Source organism: Strongylocentrotus purpuratus, unplaced genomic scaffold, assembly GCF_000002235.5.
Source record: "Strongylocentrotus purpuratus isolate Spur 01 unplaced genomic scaffold, Spur_5.0 spur5_contig_810, whole genome shotgun sequence".
NCBI lineage: Eukaryota > Metazoa > Echinodermata > Echinoidea > Camarodonta > Strongylocentrotidae > Strongylocentrotus > Strongylocentrotus purpuratus.
In genome coordinates, this window is record NW_022145514.1 from 190,222 (window position 1) to 215,000 (window position 24,779).

General features: G+C 37.0%; 3 protein-coding genes across 5 annotated transcripts in view; 1 reads left to right on the forward strand and 2 right to left on the reverse strand.

Annotated features, from left to right (window-relative positions):
* Nucleotides 1–1,884: 1,884 nt before the first annotated feature.
* On the reverse strand, nucleotides 1,885–5,963 carry LOC115920926 (caveolin-1-like). Its single transcript, XM_030977715.1, has 4 exons — nucleotides 5,882–5,963; nucleotides 5,451–5,708; nucleotides 4,465–4,557; nucleotides 1,885–2,263 (listed from the first exon to the last, which is right to left on the reverse strand). Exons 2-4 carry the CDS (start codon nucleotides 5,688–5,690, stop codon nucleotides 1,940–1,942), a joined length of 657 nt encoding a protein of 218 aa, XP_030833575.1. The 5' UTR covers nucleotides 5,691–5,708; nucleotides 5,882–5,963; the 3' UTR covers nucleotides 1,885–1,939.
* A 5,654-nt stretch (nucleotides 5,964–11,617) lies between these two features.
* On the reverse strand, nucleotides 11,618–21,211 carry LOC574788 (enoyl-CoA delta isomerase 2, mitochondrial). Its single transcript, XM_774938.5, has 10 exons — nucleotides 21,058–21,211; nucleotides 20,202–20,358; nucleotides 18,884–18,982; nucleotides 18,353–18,538; nucleotides 17,823–17,895; nucleotides 16,631–16,733; nucleotides 15,746–15,866; nucleotides 14,309–14,398; nucleotides 13,435–13,578; nucleotides 11,618–12,875 (listed from the first exon to the last, which is right to left on the reverse strand). The coding sequence occupies exons 1-10, from the start codon at nucleotides 21,126–21,128 to the stop codon at nucleotides 12,723–12,725; spliced, it is 1,197 nt and encodes a 398-aa protein (XP_780031.1). The 5' UTR covers nucleotides 21,129–21,211; the 3' UTR covers nucleotides 11,618–12,722.
* A 16-nt stretch (nucleotides 21,212–21,227) lies between these two features.
* The window catches only part of LOC575780 (HAUS augmin-like complex subunit 4), a 17,447-nt gene continuing 13,895 nt past the window's right edge, over nucleotides 21,228–24,779 (forward strand). Inside the window, exon 1 of one of the 3 annotated variants that reach the window (XM_030977747.1) lies at nucleotides 21,228–21,355. In XM_030977747.1, coding sequence (XP_030833607.1) covers nucleotides 21,325–21,355 — 31 coding nt within the window. In that variant the 5' untranslated portion in view covers nucleotides 21,228–21,324. Of the gene's footprint in view, nucleotides 21,356–21,533; nucleotides 21,629–24,779 lie in introns of those variants that run through there. The other 2 variants (XM_030977754.1, XM_030977759.1) reach the window with 2 other exon arrangements.

Consider the following 24,779-nt stretch of genomic DNA (forward strand, 5'->3'; position numbering starts at 1 on the left):
ATACCAACAGATTGTAACAGTAAGTACCTCATTTAATCATTGCCTACAAGTAGACGCTAGCAATCATTAACTAAAAATCAAAAATTGCCAGACTTGGTAAGTCCAAAGAGCATTACTTCATATCTACCTTATAGTCACGACAGCGAGATATCAAAGTAGAAAAAGAACAGTGTATTGACATGGATAGTGCTACTTTGGAAATGTGAAGGAAATTCTTTCAAATTATTTAAATCACATTTTTTTCTACTCTCCATAAAATTGTTTTGGTTCCTTAGATGTATTGTCTAGAAAATAATCTGTAACAAGAACACGAAGGATGTGTATGGATGTTAATGACAGCCATGATGTGATCATTAGATTTTTACTACATGTTTCACTCAAATCCATTTGTTCCCTCAGTATACATGGTATATAATTTTCGTCATAATTACCTATCTTTCTTTCTTTTCCCTTATATTTTGGTTGTCCGCCCATCTCTCTTTCTCTCTCTCTCTCTCTCTCTCTCTCTCTTTCTCCCCCCTCTCTCTCTCTCTCTCTCCCCCCCTCTCTCTCTCTCTCTCTCTCTCTTTTTTTTCTTCTCTCTACCCCTAATTCTGTCCATTCAGAAATGCATGGTATTATGCTCTGTATCTGACCAGGTGACGATACTATGGTTCTAATCATTCACATACCCTTGGCCTTTAAACCTACAGAAAACCCTTATAAACACTGCACATAATGTATACGCTCCCCTCCCACTCTCTTTCTTTCCCTCTGTTTTTGTTTAACACGTACTTTATATTGGCACACCATTCTTTGTTCAAATTTGTACTCTTGCAGCATTTTCGATTTTTCTTCCATTTCTTGCATACGGATAATCATCAATTAATTTACAGTAACACGTTCTACTTCTAAGACTTTATGTTTGACACGATTGAAGAGACTTTTGAAAAATCAACCATGAATCAAACATGATTTCTGAAGGCAATACAATAGGGTATTGGAATTTCATGTAAGCCGTTTTCTTGAAAATACTTGTGATCGAACTATTGTCTAAATGGTACAGCACCTAAGCATAGCATTGCATTACGAAATAATTTCTGATATCTAAGCTTATTTTATAGACTCAATAATGATAAATCATTCATATTATGTCTAACGAGCTTTTCCTATCCTAAGAAAGTTAAAAGAATACCCAACTCATAAATGGTAGTTTTGTCAATATTTTATGTACTAAAGTACTACTTGTAATTAACGGGCATAAACAATTTTATGCTAATGGTAACCGTCAGATAAGGTATTGCTACTTAAGACAGAATATTGTTCCAACCGTAACGTTCATCTCATTGGCGCACAATTAAGTTGACAACAATTCAATCACGTATGGTCAGCGTTCTATTACTCACTGTGAAGACAAATATACCATGGAAATAGGTCAAAAAGAGACCATTAATACCATGTTTTGATAATTCTATATTTTGCATATTTTAAAGATATTCTGACTGGTTTTGATAAAGTAGCATTTGTAAAAGTTAATTTTTGCATCACCATTTTTTAAATGAAAAATACTTAAGAATATATATCTTCAAAATTTAAATTTAAAAATTTAAAAATAAGTATTTAGATAATAAAAAGCGAAAAAAATTAATAGAATCAGGACATATTACTGAAAAAAAAAACAGTGGCACACTTGCTTATAAACTTTTTTTGCAATATACTGTTGAAAATGTTCTTCCTTTTTTGCTCTTCATTCCATCTTGCCCTTCTTCTCATTACTTTTCTTATAACAATCCATTTGAATATCGATGTCGTCATTCCCGTATATTTACATCCTGCATATTCTATATAAAGGTAAAACTGTTTGAATACATCAACGAAATGATTTATCGAATCGATTTGCTTTTAATTATTTAATAATTTATTATAGCTCGTGGCTTTAACCATATTTGGAGGAAGTCATTTAAATATGTGAATGGGACAAGGTGGGCAGTTTCAACTTGTCGCTCTCCTTCTTCAAGCCGGGTCCATCCAAGCCTGGGACAGTCAAAGTGAAATTCCCTCGAACAGAAGTGAACGTCTGACCGATGGACTGGAAGAGGGGGTCCAGAGAGGACCGGAGCACACCCCTAGCGAGTACCTCCACGATCCTACAAGCCTGTAGGATGACCTTAAGAGCGGGATTGACCAACCAGACCAGGATGAAGTTCATGATGGCGAAGACCAAACCCCAAGCAATGCCCAAGATGGGACCAAGGAGTGCGGAGAGGAAGATGTAAAATCCCCTCTGTTTCAAAATAAAGGGATTAAAACATTGTCGTTTGTCGTGTTTTGAGGAGGCAAAACGGTTTAAATCAGTTAATAGTGTTTAATGACTCAGGCGCGGATCCAGGATTTCTTAGGGGGGGGCCCAAATTTGAAATTTTGCGAGCCAAATATTGGTACGTAATGGTGACCAACCGTGACGTAATGCGGGGGGGGGGGGTCGGTGCAGGGAGGGGCGATTTTCCCCCTCCCTCCTCCGCGAAACGCGGAAGCTTTGACGTTTCATTAAATTATTAGAGAAAAAAGACGATTCGTTGTACCGTTTTCGAAAATAATTCTCGTCTGAATTTAGTTTTCCCCCTCCCGCGCGAAGCGCGGAAAATTTTACGATTTATTAAATTATTAGAGAAAGAAGACGATTCGTTTCGAGTTCTCGACTCTTAATCCTCGTCTGAATTTAGATTCTCCCCCAACCCCCTCCTCCCGCGCGAAGCGCGGACGCTTTTACGTTTCATTAAATCATTAGAGAAAATAGACGATTCGTTGTACCGTTCTCGAAAATAATCCTCATCGGAATTTAGTTCCCCCTCCATCCCGCGCGAAGCGCGGAAGCTTTTACCTTTCATTAAATCATTAAAGATTCGTATTACCGTTCTCGCCTCTGAATCCTCGTCTGAATTCAGGTTCCCCCCTCCCTCCCCTCCTGCGCGAAGCTTTGACGTTTCATTATATTATTAGAGAAAGAAGACGATGCGTTGTACCGTTCTCGATTCTTAATCCTTGTCTGAATTCAGTCCCCCCCCCCCCTCCCCTCCTGCGCGAAGCTTTGACGTTTCATTATATTATTAGAGAAAGAAGACGATGCGTTGTATCGTTCTCTATACTCTTAATCCTTGTCTGAATCAGGGGCCGTCTTAGGGCCCCTGGGGGGGGGTCGAGGCGGCGGAGCCGGCCCCGGAAGCTCAGGGGTTTTAGGCGTTTAATATTAAGGTCAGATGAACATTTTTTTTGTATACCTTATTATTTTGTGAGACTGGCACGTCACTATTTGGCGTGGGGTCCAGGGGGCGGAGCCCCAAAATATCAGGGGTTTTAGGCATTAAATTACCGTCAGATGAGCATCTAAGGGCCCACCGTAGGGCCCTAGGTGAAATCCAGGGGGCAGAGCCCCTGGAAGCTTAGGGGTTTTAGGCATTAATCACGGTCAGATGAGCATATTTTGATGCCTCATTATTTTTCAACACTGGCAGTTAACTATTCTTTCTTTCTTGCTCTCATTCTATTTTATTTCTCTTTAATATACTTTTTCAAAAAGTAGGGGGGGGGGCTCGGGGCTCCCGATCCCCGCCGTACCTCGGGCCCTGACAAGTAGGAATCAACTAAAAAGTGAGGAAAAATCTCGGAAATTATGTCATTTCAGCATTATTTGTAATCCACCGTTGTGGAATTAGAAATAAACCACGTTTGAATTTGATTTCCCCCAAGCCCCCCCCCCCTATCAGTACGCCAGTATCTCCTCTTTTCCTTTTTTCTTTCCCTTTCCTTCCTTCTCTCTTATTTTTTTGATTGGGGGGGGGGGGGGGTCAACAGCCTGGGAGGCAAGGCCCTTTCGCCTTCCCCAATCTCCTTCTTCCCCCTTTTCTTTTCTTCTTCCTCTTCTTTCTTTCCCTTTTTCTCTTCTTTCTCTTTCCCTTCTTTTCCTTTCTTCTCTCTCTTTTTTTTTTTTTGCGGGGGGGGGGGGCCAAGGCCCGCTCGGCCCCCCCCCCTGGATCCGCGCCTGTAATGACTAACTGGAAGAAATGCACTTGCTTTTCGAAATCATTTTTTTTTTCTCACAATATCAGGAATGTAACAAACATTGAAAACAATTGTAGGCGTTATGATAACTTTGAACTTGGAAAATTCGAATTTAATCAGCAAAATTATATCACGCTTAATTATTGACACAATAATGTATGTTGTGCAAAATTGTTATGCTTTCTTTCGTCTGTAATTGTTATTGAAGATTCTTTGACCTAAAAGGCTTAGCTAAAACATATTTTAAGAACACCCTGACGAAAGCTGGTTCGTGTTGGGAGTTTTAATCAACACAGTACAACAAAAGTTATTTATCAAGTAAGTTTCTGACAGGTTAGCCTACACGGTAAAATTTAGTTATACATTTAACGTAAAATAGAATTGATGGAAAATTCTGATTTCCCCTTTGAATAAGAAGAAACTCACCGATGTCCAATTGAAGATGACCTTGTTGTAATTCCAGACAACACTCACATTTTCTGAACCAAGTGGCTCTTGAAAGGTCTCCTCAAAATCAACCTGAAATAGACCGTTTTTGATTTCAAGAAAATTCATTATTGATGGATTTCATATATTTCCACGTAATCATTTTTTAAAGTTTTCAGTACAATATCTTCAACATTATTAGTTTATAAATACATAGGAAATATAGCAAAATAAGTTTGTTCGTTTAAGTAAAGAACTTTTAGCTTTTCTTTGAAGCAACTTTGTGATATTCATGTTTTGATTGTTCAGATACCAATTTCCTCATTTCAAACACTAGGTTTCAAAGCGACAGGAGCATTGAAATAAAGTGAATATTCATCAAAGTCATATCTAAACAAAGTTACGTATCTAGAAATTCATACACATATAATGATAATGGCAATAATAATATTAATGATAATAATAATTGTTCCACGTTTTCGAAGCAGCCACTGTAAAAACGTTGACGGTAGATTAGAATCTGGATTTGGTAATAATCAGTTTATATTTGTCAGTTGTTGAGCGATCGTTACAAGCTGGCGCATATATTTGGGGGTGTCATTAAGATAATTAACTGTCATATGATTTAGAATTTTGAAGAATTACAAGCAGACTTTAAAAAAAGGTAAGAGGACACTTTTTTTTTTTTTTTTTGGTATCGAAATTTGAAAATTTGACATTTTGCTCCGTTGGGAGGGGGGGGGTAAGGTCATCTTTTTGAGGTCGGCCATGGGAATATTTTTTTTTTTTTAATTAAAAAAAAAAAAAAAAAAAAAAAAATATCTAAAAGGGGTGGGTTTTAGGGAAATTTACCAAAGGGGGGGTTTAACCCCCCCCCCCCCTGTGTACGCGCCTGAGGACAATAGTAGCATTACTTAATGAACAATAACACATGTCATGAAGCTGTGAAAGAGAGGATGAATGAACACCTTATTTTAAATTCTCACCTTTACATTTGGCTTGAGAGAGTACAAGTTCATATCGTCATACTTTGCCGTATTTGGTGCTCGCTCTAAGGCTCCATGACAACATGGTCTAGCTTGGGCCTGGGCCTGATAGCCCGAGGTATTGTTGTTGTAGAGGGGGTAATACTGGCCACCCTGAGAAATCAAATAAGTCGTGGCTGGAGTACCAACCAAGTGCTCATTCTGAGGTGGATTGTCCTCCATAGTAGAGTTGACAGACATGGCTGAAGTTGGCTGTTCCTGCTAAAAGATAGGGAACGCCATAATTCGTTAAACCCTATGATTTTTAAGGCAAATCAATAAAGATGTTACATAAAATGCGTAAATAAGCATGATTGAATAATTTTATTTTCCATGGCTTGATTTTAAAAGTATCTCATAATGAAAGTTTTGGAGAATCAAATGCGACTTACCGAAACTATAATGAAGACAAGAAGACGACACAAAGCAGAGTGTAGCGGATCGCTTATATCTCTAACCTCTCTCTCATCATCAACGCGGATTTTATCACCAAACAAAGATCCATTTACGTCATACGAATCAACTAGTTCACAATAGGGTTTTGGTAAATCTATGTCAGCGAGTAATTAACCATGTTTTCGAACTAGACCAGAGTTGTTTGCATAGTTGTGTAATAAGGAGTAGATTTTCGAGACAAAGATAAATGAACAAAATATGTATAAATTAATGGCAACTTGACTTATAAACATTTGAATATTTCCCCTATAGAATAGAGCCCAGGTACCCTAAATACTAAGTGGAACGGACCCATTACCTCTGTCACCTTAAATAGATTTTTTTGGACGAATCCAAACATGTATGCATGTACTTTGTTTCGGTTTTGCAAGGGGAAACAGAAATGTAAATATATGATTGACGCCGAAACAAGGAGCAAAGATCTATTAGGTTTATGCCCGATTAGAGGGAGCTCATTAGCATATTTAACCTATAATTGACGAAGATTAAATCAACATGATATGTTTAATGGATTTCATTCAGAATCAATCTTGGGTTATTGTTCTTCGTGTTAATTCTGCTACAACAAAAATCAATGAATAATAGAAACCATCTTTTTATCAAAACGGATAGCATGGCTTTTACTTGCGATAAAGTTATGAGTATTTGATGTGTAGATATTAATATGATATGGGTAACGACACACCCATCCACACGCCCAAAAATGTACACACGAACATACATATGCCCCCCCCCCCCCCGGGGGGGGGGGGTAAGAGCATCTTTTTTGGGGGGTCCAATTTTTTAGGAAAAATTTATCGGCGACTTAGCCAGTCGGTGAATAAGCAATAAGCGGGGGGGGGGGGGGGGGGGGGGTAAGAGCACTATTTTTGCCTTTTTTTTTTTTGACCGGGGGGGGGGGCAGGCCCGTCGCCCCCTGGATCCGCGCCTGCCCATATTATACAATAGTATTCAAGGCACATGGATCGAATTGGGTTTAATAACTGAACTTTGGCAATTCAAAACGTTTCTCTAGATAACTCCAGTGATCTTGCTGCATTTAATGTATGTCTCGTTACAATTTAGATTCTCAACAATCGTAAAACCCAAATATTTGTCAGACCTAGTGACATTCAAATCTTGTCCATTAATGAAAACAGAATGACAGAGATACTGAATACCATCAATTTTAAATAAATGTATTTGATATGATATAAAAACAGAAAATCATTAGTAACACTGATTATTTTCACCGATTTGTAATTGATTGATAGAGATTAATAATTTTAATCATGATCAGGCCTACAAAGCAACCTCACTGTATTCGTGGCAACTAAGCCAGTCTGGTTGTAATTTGAATGATTGCTCTGTGAAAATTGTTAAGATTGCACTGAAAACAGTAGAAACAAGTGGGAAGAACAAAAAAGGAAATGAACCAGTTAACCAGTATATTTCTATTTTCGGAGAAATAATCGTTAAAAATACGCCCCAAAAAATACCTTGGAAAAATTTCTGACATTTGGTTCTGTTTTGAAAAAAAACACTCACTATTTCTCCAGCGACTCAACCTCTTTCGCTCCAACTATCTCTCTTCTTCACACCGACTTGTTAAACTTTTTCACTTCTCTCTTCTCAACTGATTAATTTGTTCATAAAAAACGGTTATATTCTGTTTTATTTCGTTGTTGCTGGTTGGATAGTTATATTTCTGCAGTCACATTTACACACAATTTAACACCATTCCTTTTAGAAACTGCTCCCAAAGACTATGATAGTAAGCGACAAAGTAAGCGACAAATTTCATTCTAGTTTCATAATTTCTTGTTTACTGAATTATATATTTTTTTTAAATCGTCGATGAATTATTCCACTATCCTTATCTAACAGTTTCATTCACTTTGAAGAATTAGAATAAAATCATTTAGCAACAACATCAGTACGTAAAAAGTGAATACTTAGTAATAACAATAGTTGAATACAATCAAATAATATCAAAGAAGGTGGATTTATATAGCGCATATTTAATTGAAGAGTCTCTTTAGGCATATCAAAATGTAATTACAACAAGGACAAAGTACAATTCAATGGCTACAAAGTCTAAAACCTTGGCTTCGTATTAAATAATCATGTGATAAACTGCATTACGATATAAATAATGCAAATAATAGAGGCCACAAGTCACACAAACAATATTGCAGTAACTGTTTAAAAAATATATACAAATTTGATTGCATGAAATGAGTAAATCTACCATAAAAACAAAGGCAATTTCACAAGGGAACCAAAAGTAAAAACACAGGTCAGTGGCGGATCCAGGGGGGGGGCCGAAACGGCCGCGGCCCCCCTATTGGCGGCGTAAAGAAAAAAGAGAAAAAAAAAGAAAGGAGAAGAGAAGAAAAAAAGGAGAAGAGAAAAGAAAGGAGAAGAGAAAAGAAAAGAGAAGAGAAAAGAAAGAAGAGAGAGAGAAAAAAAAGGAGAAAAGGATTCAGCTCATACCAACTCGCTTGTGCTTATATCTGAACTCATGTTGGTAGTAATCATGGACAGGGGCGGCGATCCTGGGCCCGATAGAGGGACACGTCCCCCTGGAAATTTAGATATATAGCTAGAAAGAAATATACATGTAGCAGAAGGAACGTAAATATTGGGCTTAGGGATTTTCTAGAATGCATAATTTCAGCATTCTACATTGCAAAATCTCGCTTGGTCGCTACGCCCCGGCCCTCGCCCGATAACACAAAACTATGATATGACGCTCCCGGTCGTGGATATTCCATGGTTGGTGTATAATTCTAGTAGATATTTTTCCCTCTTTCATTTCTACTGACCTAATTGTGTGCTATCACAATCATGATTGTTTCATTTTCCCTTTAAATCATGCGTAGCTAGGAGCGGTAGGGGCAGTAAGAGGACATAGGACGAAAAAGGACCAGACAAAGAAACACTTTTTTAAATTCTGACAAGTCGAGAACGGTACAACAAATCGTCTTCTTTCTCTAATAATTTAATGAAACGTTAAGCTTCTGTGCTTCGCGCTGAATTCAGAGAAGGATTAAGAGTCGAGAATAGAACAACGAATTATCTTCTTTCTCTAATAATGTCATTAAACTATGAAGGTCAAAGCCTTCGCGCCTCGTGCGGAAGGGGAAATTAATTCAAATAAGGATTAAGAATCGAGAATGGTGACAACGAATCGTCTTCTTTCTCTAATAATTTAATGAAACGTCAAAGCTTCCGCGCTCAACGCAGAAGGGGGAAACTGAATTCAGAAAATGATTAAGAATCGAGAACGGTACAACGAATCATCATCTTTCTCTAATGATTTAATGAAACGTCAAAGCTTCCGCGCTTTGTGCGGGAGGGGGTTGGGAAACTGAGTCCAGACAATGATTAAGAATCGAGAACGGTACAACGAATCGTCTTCTTTCTCTAATAATTTAATCAAGCGTTAAGCTTCTGCGCTTTGCGCTGGAGGGGGGAAATTGAATTCAGACAAGGAATAAGAGTCGAGAATGGTACAACAAATCGTCTTCTTTCTCTAATAATTTAATCAAGCGTTAAGCTTCTGCGCTTTGCGTGGGAGGGGGGAAACTCAATTAAAACAAGGATTAGGAGTCGAGAATGGTACAACGAATAATCTTCTTTCTCTAATAATTTCATTAAACTATGAAAGGTCAAAGCTTCCGCGCTTTGCGCGGGAGGGGGGAACTGAATCCAGACAAGGAATAAGAGTCGAGAATGGTACAACAAATCGTCTTCTTTCTCTAATAATTAATGAAAGGTCAAAGCTTTCGCGCGGGAGGGGGGGGGGAACTCAATTCAGACAAGGATTAGGAGTCGAGAATGGTACAACAAATTATCTTCTTTCTCTAATAACTTCATTAAACTATGAAAGATCAAAGCTTTCGCGCTTCGCGCGGGAGGGGGAAAACTGAATTCAGACAAGGAATAAGAGTCGAGAATGGTACAAAAAATCCTCTTCTTTCTCATGAAACATCAAAGCTTCTGCGCTTCGCGCGTAATCGGGGGGGGGGGGGGGGGGGGGGGGGGGGGGAGGGGGACCTTGAGCTGCCCGAATATGAATTTTGTATATCTTTTTCTCGTATATATTTTGGTGATAAATAACACTTTCACAAAATACATATTATCCTCAAATTTTTGCTCGCTCGCTTCGCTCACTAGCCGAATTGTGAAACCAGAAAATTACCTTTTCGGGTAAGAGGCTTCAGCCCTCCCCCCCCCCCCCCCCCGATGAAAATGTCAAAAATTGTACCGGTATGGTGCTTCTAATATGACCTTGTCAGTATTGGTATGTTGAGTTGAAAAACGGTCTGCGCAATTTTCAAATTTCCGGCCCCCCCCCCCCCCCCCCCCCCATTAGAAAATCCTGGATCCGCGCCTGCCCCACACTTGACTTATTCTATCATATCTGATTACGTTTTCATCTCTAAGGTTCATATGTATATGAGAGATTCGAGTCATGTGCACTGATAAAGATTTGGGATTTTTAAAGGAACAGCCATTTGTTCTATTACTAGAGGGTCATCAAAATAACATATTCTCTTTTCATGAGAAACAATGCATTTAAAAAAATTATTTGGTAACACATTTTATCATCATTTGAAAAAATAGTGTGCAAACATTCTAGATATAACCAAAGAAATTGCTAGAACAGTTACACCGAGGACAATTAATAATCTAAAATAAACGCACTAGGAAAAACAGATTGGGGGCTTTGTCCCTTCCTAGTTTCTGGAGTGAGATTCTTTAATTTTCTGAACATTTTGATACGGCCCGAAGATCAATATATGAAGCATATCTTACTACATGACCCGGTCCTGCTATTCAGAAGGAGGAAGAAAACAAATATGAAAGAAGTAACATATTTGCCCGTGGATCGATCGTTCCTAAGCTCTTCTTTGGTTATTCATTATTCCTTCAGTATTATTTTCGCCAACGTCTTGCTTAGTTTTAAACATTTCATTTGTTTTCCAAATCTAGGAGTAGGCCTATGTTATTTCCAAGTCATTTAAAATAAAAAATGTCTCAGCAATAACATTAACTGTATATTCTTATCACATTCTTTCAATGTTCATTCATCTTTTGATAAAAGTATGTACTGTTGCTCCTATGTAACAAGCGAGTATCAATTCCAATCATATAATTTCTGCTATGATCTAATGATTATTAATTTTTAATAGTTATGATTATTGTATTTTCATATTCTTTGCTATGTATGGTCCGGTAGCGTATCAAACTGCTTGTAACACTTGCATCTCAAAGAAAGTCATGTATACAAACTTTTCGAATTCTTTCTTAAAGAACGAAAAAAAGATATGTTAAAATTTGGTTCTGAATCTATATTACAAGCGACATGACATACATGTACTTGTTATTTCCCTTCTTTATGTAGCTACTGTGTGTTTATATATATCTCACTGCTGAGCACATCTCCTTGTGTATCTCTCCATGTCAGTCTCTCTCTCTCTTCCTTTCCCTCTTTCCTTTTATTTCTATTTCTCTGATTCTCTTTCTGTCTGTCTGTCCCTCTCTTTCCAGCTTTTCCCCGTCTATCCCTCATTTAAAGTTGTACCTCAATGGTCAGTACCTTAATCCTTTCAACTTCAAAGCTGATATACTCATCCTTGGTAATACACACATGTATCTATTCATACAAAGCAGTAGCAAAAACCAAGATTGCATTATATGTTTTATTCAAATTATCAAGCATAACAATATAAATAAACAATTCATTATTGCATAATATAAGTGTGTAATTTTTCTTCATTTGAATAACACTATTCTGTTATACAGAGGAACAAATCATCCAATTTCAAAAGAGAAATCCTATGTCTAGCTGTATGGGCAATGGCAATGATGCTCCAACACATTTCTAAACATGAAACCTAAACTCATCAAAACATTACGGCTGTCAAGTACCATCGAGCAAAAATGACAGGCCAGTAGTTTTTCTTTGTACTGAATTACTGCTTGGTTTAAGCAAACCTTCTAAATATCATTATCATTTTTCCTTTGCCATCAACACTCCTTTGGTCAATTGTGTTAACAACACAAAATAAGGTGTGTGCTGGTATAAGAGAGTGTTTTCTGTGGAAAACTACATTTGCTTCCCAATGATAAAAGTAAGAGAGAAATAAAAAGGGTTCAGGTTCCTTCCTACTTTCTCTAGAAATAAGCTCTTGTGCCAAAACAGTCACTTTCTGGAGCTCGGTTTTGTGCATGATATGAACATTTTTCTCTATTAAGGAAATGTGGATTATACAGTACCTGGCCGATTGTATCAGTTGCAAAGAAATCGGGTGCCTTGTGTAAAATGATCACATATATCTAGCACCTTAATGATTTTTTTATTAACTATCTTGCAAAAAATCTTGTAAAACAAGTGTTTCCAATGCCCTCTGCTATTGTTATGTCTAATGGAATGATTATAGGCACTACATGTAATTCACTAGTAGTGGGCAATATTTAAGCAAAACATTTGTTGTTGTTGTCTTTTTTTGGATTTATAGCCTCATAAAAACTATAAAAACAAAGAATTAAGAAAGTTAATACAGTACGAAGATAATTCCTCTTAATATTCTTTACTCTTTACTTTTATATCCCAGACCAGAACTTACAGTAAGAATTATAACTAAATTTGAGAAAAATATAAACATACAAAAGCTGTATGAAATGTGTTAAATCTGTCATCCCTTTGAATTACTCTTTTAAATAAGACTTTGAGAACTGCTTATTCCTACGATGAAAATTGATATTATAGGGATATTAGCATTATCTTTAGAGCTTTGATTTTGAGAAGTAGTTCATTATGGCCTGTGTGCATTCGTCTGATGTCCATCTGTCAACAAGGAGATCACACTCGGCTCGGTTTACCTTGTGGAGGCGCTCTTTCTCGGTCTCTCGAATTAGATTCTTGGCAAGACGCAAAGCCTGCAAGGACAGGAAACATGAACACACGTAATACCACTGAAAAGATTGGTTACAAGAACACATGGTGGTCCAGTATGTGCTACGGTGACAAACACCTCAGGCTTTTTTTCTTCAAAGATACATAGAAGTGTCGACATAATGGATATTTTCAATTAAATTTGTTTTTATCCATCAATGGCACAAATAGAGAAATAGACACATTTTGGGGGTAATTATTGCATTTTCTGCTCATGTACATGTGATTCCTAATTATATTTGAAATGTTATTCATTCACTTTGCTCTGTAAGCTCATGAATGTATTTCATGGATATGGATCAGAAGATAATGCGAAAGATCATTGGTGGCTCATTTACATATAATTCACTAAACCACAGAGATATTTTGGGAGCAATAAGAGTAATACTTCCCATTTCAACATCTTAACACACGTATGGTGAGTATGCATAGGACCTTTGCTGCATGCAGGCACATTTTTTTCCCTAGCCTCAAATGCCAATCGTTGACACAAAAACTTCTGCCATGGTTTCACGCCTCATATGCCAGCGAACCATAACTCACATTTCTTGGAAGTTGAGCATATTCCTTGACCTTCTTGTCAACTGTCTCTCTGAACTGAGCATCAGGGATGACCTCTGTTACCAGACCACGGTCAAACGCCTCCTGGGCGGTCAGCTTCTTACCAAACAGCAGGCACTCGTTAGCCTGTTTGTAAGAGGAACGTACAATAAAAATGGAGATGTTGGTTTAGTTGCATCAGCATTTTAGTCTAATGATTAACAAAGATGAGTTCAAAATCTGTCCTTTGGATGGTAATAACTAAAATGAATGCTGAGTTTTTATAACGGTGAAAAAGTATTTGTGAGCTTTCTCAATCGCCTTATGTTAGTTTATTCCTAGACTTAACTAATCAAACATGATTAGCACATGTCAAACACAAACCATGTATGTATGTACAAGCGCATGGATGAATGAGCAATTTGATATACATGTAGCTACGGTATAAACATGCCAAAACTTAATTATTATATATTTACCATGTCAGCAATTTTTCATACAATGAAACCAGTTTTAGCAACAACTTGTCTATAGAGTAGGATAAAAGACTGCATTTTATGGCGAGGGGGGGGGGGGGTTAGGGGTGGTGGTGTTGTTTCTTTTGAACAGTGTTTATGAGACCTGTAAGGAAGTAACCTGCTTATAGAGACAACCTGCTTCTCATCACCCATGAGTGGTCTTTATATACAGGTTTCACATGAATGCAAATTATGGAAATGCAGCCCAACTAAGTCAAACAAAATGGGTGCTTTCATCACATGCTCAAAAAGGTACCTTTGTACCAATGATGTACACTTTGGTGAAAGCTTAGATTAAAATCATCATGACAACCTGCTATGTACAAAGGTGAACCTCCATATCATTTTAAGAACCTCACCTGAGCTGTTCCCATTATTTTGGGGAATGTGTATGAAGAACAGCCCTCCGGGCTCTGACCAAGTGCCGCAAAAGGTGTGTGGAAGGTTGCCTGTTGGAGACATAGAAAATGGAATCGAATTGCAAAAAAAGAAAAGAACAAACAAATAAATGAATTGTGAATTTTACATCGTTTTATGAATTTAAAGGCCAAGTCCACTCCAAAAATAACTTACCGGTACTTAAAATAAAAGCAGAAAATCGGACAAACCAACAAGTTTGAGCAAAATCAGATAACTAATAAAATAGTTATGAATCTTTAATGACATGAACATTTTTGAAAATCACTAGACAAATTGGCAACTCACTCATGAGTCTGTGACGTCATTATTGCCTCACTATCCACTAGTTGTTTTCTTTATATTGATAATATACATTTCCCATTCACCCCGTCCCCCAAGAATCTTATTTCCTCACACCAGCATCCAAGTTATATTGATAGTAATATGTTTTTGTGTGGATGCACTAATATAGAGTTATTTTTTTTCAGTTAATCATGAAAAATGTGAACTTTAATAAACTATTTATATAAGAATCAATAATTATAAATAAAAAATATTCAGAAAATAGTATAAATTTCTACAAGTTCATAAAACTTTTTTAATGCAATATGATACAAATCATATAATCTGTGCAAAGGCATGGTGAAATTAAGCTTTGGGGGAGAACAAGGGAAATTAATGGATAAAAATATGTAAAGCAAGTAATAAACAGTGAGGCAATGACGTCACAAAATAATAACAAAATTAGCAAATTATGTAGTGATTTCCATTGCTCCATAGATTTTCATACTTTTTCCAAAAAAAATCTGCTTCTATTGAAAGAAAATTTGTTTTTTTGAGTGGCCTTGGCCTTTAAGCCAGCATACATTAACATAAAAAAGAAAGAATTCAGCAAAATCTTTGGAGGAAAAACAGCGTATAACGATATTAATATGCAACATTTATAAAGCACTTATGACCATTTTTCTAAGCACTTTCTATGTTATATAGCCCTTAAAAACATCAATAGGGACATGCGCCAATATTGAAGATAGACACTGCCTGTGTAGTGGATATCATCCTAACAGCAGGGTTGGAATGGCCATGAGGATTGAGATGGCTGGATTCCAAGGGAAACTACATATTTTAGCTTGAGAGGGCCTGTTATTTGTGATCTGGGGGGGGGGGGGGGGCGTTTGATGCGCAGTGGTGGGCCAGTTGCACTAAAAGTCCCCTGCTGTTATATGGTCCCATTCTGCCCCTGCTGAGTTTGCTTAATATTACCCACCATTACAAATTTTGTGTCAGATTCTTTGATATATGCATGTACATGACCATGGTGATAATTTTGCTGGACTCAATCAAAATTAGATTATCTGTTACGACTTTTGTTTTAAATGATATGAAATGGGACTCACTTTATCTGAGGCATAGATGACATCCATAAGGCCTAGTGTGGTTACTGAGATACCGACCGCTGGGCCATTCACAGCACAAATCAAAGGCTTGGGGAAATCTATAAAGCCATTCACAAATATCCTGCAAGGATTAAGCATTCAAAAAAAGGAAAGATATATCTATTAGTCATTGAATATTCATTGTTATAGCCAAAGAGTTTAAAGACATACCTGAAACCATCATTGAACTCACACTGTCACTGCTTGCTAACTTGTATATATTTTAACTCTAACACTGACTAACCTAGTGGAAAAGGCACTATATAAATTGCAAGTTTGCAACTAATTTATCGTTATTATCATTATAGTACATCTTTTTATGTTGTCTGCTGCATATAATCAAGAACTACATGGCCTGGGCATGGTTCTGTTTGATGCACATACATGTATGCTTGTTCCTCTGTTTATTCTTATGGTGAATAAACTAGTTTTCTTGGTAATCTCCTAAAAAAAAAATCTTAAATTTTTGGACATTCAATGTACATGTATGTGAGTTAAGTGAGATGCAATAATTCAAATGATTGGTGTGATATCTACCTACATCTGAAAAGAAATCATGAAATCATGCAGCATGAACTCATCTCTGGGACAAGTTGTTGAGATAAATGCATAATTTTCTTACATGTATTTCAAAAACTTTTTACAAAGACAAGTTCTTTTATTTATGATAAAATCCAAGGCTTTCCATCATTTATATATTTAGAACTTTTGTGATAACAAATTTATATACATAATTGAGGAAAAAATTATGGAAAGAGGTATAAGGTACACAGCAATTTAACAAATACACTCATAGCAAGGAGCTAAAATCTGTGACCTCAAAATCATTAACAAGTTTTCACTTACTCTAGCAGGTCGCTACCTTTTACAGATTCTTCATGTAAAACACTAGGGTCTATTTTCATGAAATTGTTGAGGTCATTCCCACTACAGTAATAATCACCAGCACCTACATGTATGAAACACAAGCATTACAATTATTACTTCACAGCAGTTGGGAAATTGAGAGCAGAATCATTATCAATAAAATAACTGAAATACACAGACAACAAATTATTTTTTTAAATTTTTGTCAAGGAAATATATTCTGTTTTGACATGTCATTTTGTATATTTGTTTTCATAATTTTCTAAGGAATGCTGAATGAAAATAAAACATCTCAATATTGGGAAACAAATATATTATGTCCACAGGGGTGAAATAGATAGAGCCAAAGGAATAACAAATAAACAGTACATAGGAAAACAAAACAGTGCAAATTAAGGCATTGAAACGAAGCACATTGTGTACATCAATGTAGAATCAATGTTCTTTGTTTTGACAAAATACACGATGCCTTTCATTCTATTGATACAAATAACCAGAAATAAATCTTTTTAAAAAAATGTTGCTTCATCATCCATGGTTACAAAAGCTACAACTATGGTTCCACCGGACACAATAAACTTTGTTATTCTTAAGCATGAATTGAATTTAAAGGTCATGGAGGTAATAACACTTCCTTAACGAGCTACAGGTGAACCAAAGTTGGGTGTACTTTTTTTCAATGAAATGTACACTGTATAGGTGCTAAAACAATTAAATATTGCATTGTTGTCAGGACATCTTGTGCGCAGAGAATGAGACTAACCAAAACATTTGTTTAATAATACTAATTTAAAATAAAAACAGTTTCTTATAAAGGGCCTTACCATTAACTGACCAAACGCTTACAGTATTATTATCACCCGTTAATGGATTTGCTTGCTATTCTGCACATTGTGGTGCACATTTTCCATACCCTGGGGAGCATTCCAGCTAGTCCTCTTTTAGGGGCACGCATATGCTAATCCAACCACATTGACGTTTGCATCCTGCCGGATACCAAATCAACACCTCGGTGGAGAGGATCAATGTAGATAAATTGCCTTGCCCAAGGACATAAGTGCCATGCTAGGGCTCGAACCCATGGCCTTTGCTTTTCCAGCTAAGTGATTGAACCTCTCGCCTACAACACCGCTACATAAATGTTTATAATGAATGATAATCTATTACGAACCTGTGATTACTGCCAGGACCACACGGTCATCCTCCCCTGCCATTTTCAGAGCAGCTGTCCATTCAGAATACATCTTGGGGAAAGAAAAAAATAACTTCATGACAATGGGAAGGAAGAAGATGAGGAATATATGAAAAAATAACAAAATACAACAATAGCTCTGACTCCTCCAACATGAAGTTCTGTTTTCTACGCTCTTCTCAAGATCTTTTACATTGAAATCTATCATGATCAGAGATCTTGAAACTTATAAAACTTTAGAACTCTAAAAGACATTATGAATAATGATATAATACCATATTGTTAAAAAAATATGAAAACAATACTTGGCTACTTATAAACTTTCTGAAAGTAATTACATTAGAGACAAAAAAACATGTCAGCCTTTTGGATAACATTTGATTTCAGTACATAAACTCCAAAAACAAGATATATCAAAGCACTGTCCTTAATTAGCATGAACGTTTTCATGTTCCTTCATCTTTTTTTCTTGTATTTTTTTGAGGTAGTGGTGGCGATAAGACCCTCACCTCTGTAGTTACAGCATTCTTCTTGTTGGGCCTATTTAGAGTGATGGTTGCTACCCCATTATCCACAGTGTACTTTAGCCCAGTGAAGGACAGAGATCCTTGGGTTGTTGAGGCCGTCTCTGCTTCACCACCTTCTTGTGCAACCAGATCATCGACAATGCCGACATATTTTTCTTTTGCTTGGTCCTGACAAAGAGAAAGAAAGTATTATATCTATTTTCAGTTCAGTGACAAAATAACATATTTTCATGGTTTAGAATACAAAATTCCTCAACATCTTGTGGTTTGTGACATTATCCTAAAAATTTAATGAGTGGTTTAGATTTGCAAAAGTTTCATGGCATCAAAAAACACACTCACAATCAACATAACACTATATTTTTTGCAATTCAGAAAAATATCTATAAAAAAGTTTTATGTCACAAATGTTTCAGCTTTACATTGAGAAGCTTCATACTGTAACTCTTAAAAAATAGAAAATCACTGATACTGTTAATCTGAATCATTCCTTTGATGTTTTAGCATATTTACCTGTGACATATTGCCTAGAGAATTCCAAGAAGACCACTTAGCCTTGCCAACAAAATCAAATGCTCCTGGTTTGGGGGTGTTGCACGTGCCAGCAGTTGCCTGAAAATGTACAAATATATGTGCATACATTGTAGGTCTATTCAATGGTGATCTGAGCACATTTGCTCATGGTTTTATTCTTTGATCGATGTATGGTTAGGGATAGAGCTTGGGTTGTACTGGGAAAGGGTTAGTAAAGTGATGGGTCCAGACTCCAGAGCAATTAATGAGACCAGTCGTCAGTCTGAGTTGACCTCAGCTCTTTATTAGGGACTTTTAGATTTGCATGACGAGAACGTGGACTGCTACATGTGACATCCTTTTTATATTAAGGCAATGTGATGTCCTTTTAAGTCACTGCCGGGCACTGCCAGTGCCTTAAAAGGACATCACATTGCATTAAAAGGATGTCACATGTAGCAGTCCACGTTCTCGTCATGCAAATCTAAAATTTCCTATTCAGACATGATCAGTACCAAAGTGCTAAACAACAAACCACAAACCCACAACCAAGCAGACGCCACGAGGTGGCACTACACTGTAGCAATTACACATAGCGTACTGGTTCAGGGTTACAGTTGGAAACGAAGTTAGCGTTACAAACCGGCGCCGGTGTATCAACGGTGCATCAGGACAAATTGGGCATATAGAGAATCTATTTTCTGGAACAGCCCAGTAGCCCAAAACTGTGATACATGAGTTTTTATACATATGATTATTTGTTTTGCCATCTGATATGCGATAGCATTGCAGGTTTTGTAATTTGTTGAGTTGGATCACATATGCAATATTCATTGATACTTCCACTGTAACTTTCTCATAGACATGATGAACATGTACATGTGTACATGTATGGTTGAATACATATATGCTACACATACATGTAAATGTACCTAAAAGGCAAATGTTTCCCTTTGTCATCAAAATTGTTCAAGCATGTATTTACATTACATATTGCTCAAACACTTAACAATTAATAGAAGCAATACTGGTAACTTATTTGTATAAAAATTGCATTTTTTTAATGTGTTTTTAAGATTTTTAACACTTTCTACCATTTTCCCAAAGTTACATCCTACAATGCGCACACGCATTTCAAATTCCTCTTTCTTAGTTACTCATACTACTTCAGTGTACAATAACCTGGTTCTCAACTAAAAACTTGTTAAACTTGTTAAACTATACAGGTATACACATACAATACAAAGTTATGTAGAGTATAGAATAATCTAAGAAGTGTAGGGTCTATAGAACAAAGTCAGTATGAATTTATAATCACCTGTTTAAAGAGAGCGTATATCTGAAGCTTGACCTCATTACCTGGATCTTCTTTCAAAGAGTTGAGTCTATCCTTAGCTGCAGTGAATTCAGCATCAGAGAAAGACATCATACATGCAGTGTTCTGGATTTGCCTCTTTAAAACTGGTGCATGTAATCTGAGAAGAAAAAGAAATAATTAACCAAAAAAGAAGAAGAACTAGTTTATGATCTTGTCATTCAACAAGAGCTCATTCAACAAGAGGTCCATGGTCCATGGACCTTACACTCACTTGAGCCTATATAGGAGCCTAGCAATAAGGGACCTAGCTCCCATCCCCTTTGCACCAGGAATATGAGATTTATTGGAACAGTATGGTAATTTAGGGGTACGCGTGCTGCTCCCAGGTACCCTGCATGGGCAGGTATCCCATTCAAACAAATTTAGGTCTTCTTCTAGTGACATAGCTGTCTAACAAGTTAGGCCTAACCAACAATGATTCCTACAATGTTTACAGTTTAGCCATAATCCATAGACCATACCCCCATTTTGCTATGGAATCATATCTACACTTAATCACTTCCCAGAATATGAAATAAATTATTACAGTAATACAGGTATTAGTAAATGGGCAGCTCTGAGTAAAGAGCTGTAATGATATGTATATCTCACTACCCTCTGCCCTCCAGGCTCCACTAGGTTGCCACCCCCGGGAAAGCCTGGCGAACATTGATAATACTGATCAACGCAAAGTCGCGATCGGGAGTCTCGATCTCATGTTATTGCTAAATTGTTTCATTCTCTCTTTCAGGACACTGTATCTCGTGACATAATTGGCCATTATAGACTATGCCTTCATAAATCTTGGTATATTTACCTTGTTGTACACGTATTACAAATATTGAACAGTCTCCTAGTTCCACATTTGAGACTGAAGAGGGCTGCCATATTCTCAGGGTGCTTGTGATTCTCGATCTTTTGTAGTTAGCGACCAATAAGAGATTCGGTCACTGGATGGATGCATTGCACGTGCACTGTGCACTGGCTTCCTCATCATGACGTCACACTTCGCGCGAAAACATAAATAAGAAGGAAGAAGAAAAAAGTTCAAGAAACTTTTAAGTTTGATCTTAAAGGGTGCAGCATGGATTCGCATAACAATACTGTCATAAAAGGTAAAAGGTTTTCTACGAACTCCTTCCACCACATTAGTCTCGTCTTGGTTTATTTTTGCGTGATGGACGGAGGCCGGGTTGCCTTGCCGAAATAGTCAGTGACTAGGTCTAGATTCTAGTTTAAGTCCCGCGTGTGCAGTTTTAAGTTTTGTTTTATCTTAGGCCTGCGCCTGAGGGGTCTAGATCTAGTCTATGCAGAGTTGCAGACTCAAGATTTTTCAACTTGACAGTTTCTCAGACTCAACAAATTACAAGGTCTAACTCATTTAGCTGGTAAATTTATAATCCAATCTAGATCTACACGTAGCTTACATTTACAAGCAACTGTGTAGACTCTAATACTAATAGAATCAATTAATGCATGAGTCTGGATCTGGTTAAGTCTTAGATCTAGAGACAAGTACTAGAGTCTAATATAATAAGTTTATAATTTGTTTTTTTTCCTTTTTGATTTTATTAGGCTAATGGCCTGTCTAGAGAGTAGTCTAGTCGTAATTGTCTAATGACATGGGGCGATATCCTGAACCCTGTGTTATCTCTAATATTGTTGTATCTTTGAAGATTAAGACTAAAGTTGGTAGATCTATTCTGAACATTGTAACTTTTGTTGTATCTTTTCTCTCATCTGTTTGGTCGCGCCTTTGTTCAAACTTTGGTGTGCTTGTAATACACCAGTTTACGGTTACACAGGGTGCTACAAGAATTTTTTTCACCACTTGCCCTGTCGGGCAAGTGGGTTTTCAATTTAGACCCTACTTGCCCAAACAATATTTCCACTTGCCCAAAACTTTAAAGCGAAAAAGGACTCGAGGTTAAAGCATTTATTATCTCGTAATGATAAGTTAGTGTTTTAGATAGCAAATTAATGCACATACATGTACAGTGTAACTGTACTGAATAATAACCTAATATGTCAAAGAAAATGGTCAACAAGGATGGTTGAAGGTTTAAAAAACGCATTTTATTGATTCTCCATAAATAATCAGATTCACATGAATCTCGGCAAGGTAGAATGGTTCAAGCAGGTTTAAGTTTTTAATATTCAGTCATGTAAAAAAGCATAATGACCCTGTTGTAAAAAATATGATACAAACATGTCATTAATGGTAGCCACATGTACCATGGTGCAACATCACATGTGTGTCTGTGCAAGCCGCTGTCATTTGGAAACGTAGGCTAATTTTCAGCTGTTAATAATTTGGGTCAACTCTTCCATCAAGAAACGTCATGTAATAATGGTAATCAACTATTTTAAATAAAGTACGGACATTTTTATTTCATCATTCACTGCTATAAATATCATGCCAAAATTTGTAAATTCTTACTAATAATAATATTGAAGATATTTTACGATAAATCTCGGATAAGTATGCGAAAACTAGACTAAACAACGTCGCTAAAACCATGAAAACAAAACAACAACGGCTTATATTCTGGGGTCTCGATACTATTATCAAAATGACTCGCTCGGTTCGGATCTTGAGACCGCAGTAATAAATTGAAAACGAGACAAAAACATTCATCTGATTTATATGAGCAGCGAGTTTTAAATAATATGTTCACAATCATTAACAGTCATTATGAATAAATATCAAACATTTGACTTTTTGTACTTACTAGAAAATCCCTGTTGTTTATTCCATTCCGATTCGCACGTGTTCATTTCCCTAGAATAATGACGTCATATTTGGCGTGATTCAACCAATCGGCAATCAGAGAATAGCAAAGGCCTGTCGGTGCGGCCTGCAGAGCTAGAGAGAGAGAGCGCGAATAAGCTCGCAGCTGGTACGATCGCGCTAGCTGTCTCTAGCTAGCTCACGGCCGGCCGTGCGTGGAGGCGGAGCGGCATTCATGGCTTGAAGTGTCACTGTTGCATGCGCGCTGAGCTAGCTGAGCTGGCTAGCTGTCTGTGAAGTTTTTTCGAAATCGGAACGATCGCTTTTTTGCTTCTGGATTTTGACGACGGGTAAGAAGTTGACGGGTGAATGGTAGAGTTCTTGGACACTAGGAAATTACTGTAAAAGTATCACTTGCCCGAATCGGGCAAGTGATAATTTGATTTACTTGCCCGACGGCTCAATTTGGTTGCCCCGGGACGTCGGGCAAGCGGGTTTGTCGCGCCCTGTTACATCAGTGCACTTTCGCAGACATGGGCGCCATTTTAATTGACTTTGAAACAAAGCCAATGACCTGAGGTCAGTGGTATTTATGCGTGAATTAAGATTGCGCCCATGCAAATGATGATATGCGCGCACAACGCAGCGCGCAGGCAGTGATGTCATAATTTGCATGGGCGCAATCTTAATTTACGCATAAATACATGACCTCTGCGTCATCGGCTTTCCTTACTCGCCAATTAAAATGGCGCCCCTAACCGTAAACTGGTGTATTGTGCTCATTACTAAAATGGCGCTTAGGTCTATTTAATCCTCATTTGCATATGCGCACAAGAGATAATATGACGAGGTAATTAGTAGTGCTGTAGTCAAACGTTTAACCGTCCGTATCCGACCGCCCATGGCGGATTCCGTTTCCAATTGGACGGTTTCGTTTTCCTGTTTTTTTTTGTTTTGTTTTGTTTTTTTTTAATAATTTTTTTTGTTTTTTGTTTTTTTTTTTTTTTTTTTGTTTTTTTTTTTTAAAGTTTCGATTTATGCCCCTCCACCTGGCACTATGCCTGGCAATGTCTCCCAGCTCAGAAATCGGTGTGATGACTTACCACTTGGAAACTAGAACAATACTCCAATTTGTCTGTCATCTTGGTTTGAAAGTAATCTTTGTAATAGATCTCAATATATATTCATCCAAGTTTAACACACGGTGTACCACAAGGTTCTATCCTAGGTCCTCTACTGTTTTTAATTTACTTTAATGATCTTACACATTATTCTAAAACGACATTGTTACTATTATTTGTGACTAGTTCACAAGCACAAATCGGCGCCTTCAGTTAAATCACCTTCCTGCTTTTTCACACGGCAAAAAAAAAAAAAAAAAAAAAACGATTTTTTTTTTTTTTTTTTTTTTTTTTTTTTTTTTTTTTTTTAAATAAATCGTTTAAACCGAAAACCGTCCGGTTTTGACAGGCGGTTAAACGGAATTGGAGATATCCGTAATGTTACAGCACTAGTAATTAGTATTCTGAAAATTGTTGTATCTTTTATCTTATCTTATCTTGCATGGTATTTACAACAATATTTACAACAGGTAGGGGGTTGTTGTATCTTTCGTGGTCATATAATGGCGGCAATATTTCTTGCCCATCTAGATCTAGATTTAGTTGAGTTTTGTACAAACTACAGTTTCAGTGGTGTTTGAAATGTTGAGAATCAATACTGTGTCTATAGAACAGAACAGTTAGTTTAATATACAGCGCTAGAGGTTAATGCTAATGCGTATTGACTGACCTCTAGCGCTGTATACT

Coding starts and splice junctions, on each gene's coding strand:
- LOC574788 (XM_774938.5), bottom strand. CDS start 21,128: ATGGCAGCCCTCTTCAGTCTCAAATGTGGAACTAGGAGACTGTTCAAT. Junction 17,896..18,352: donor AGAATGCTGTAACTACAGAG/GTGAGGGTCTTA, acceptor TCTTTCCCCAAG/ATGTATTCTGAATGGACAGC. Junction 16,734..17,822: donor GGTCCTGGCAGTAATCACAG/GTTCGTAATAGA, acceptor TCATACATGTAG/GTGCTGGTGATTATTACTGT.
- LOC115920926 (XM_030977715.1), bottom strand. CDS start 5,690: ATGTCTGTCAACTCTACTATGGAGGACAATCCACCTCAGAATGAGCAC. Junction 4,558..5,450: donor CTCTCAAGCCAAATGTAAAG/GTGAGAATTTAA, acceptor GGTCTATTTCAG/GTTGATTTTGAGGAGACCTT. Junction 2,264..4,464: donor TCATCTTCAATTGGACATCG/GTGAGTTTCTTC, acceptor ATTTTGAAACAG/AGGGGATTTTACATCTTCCT.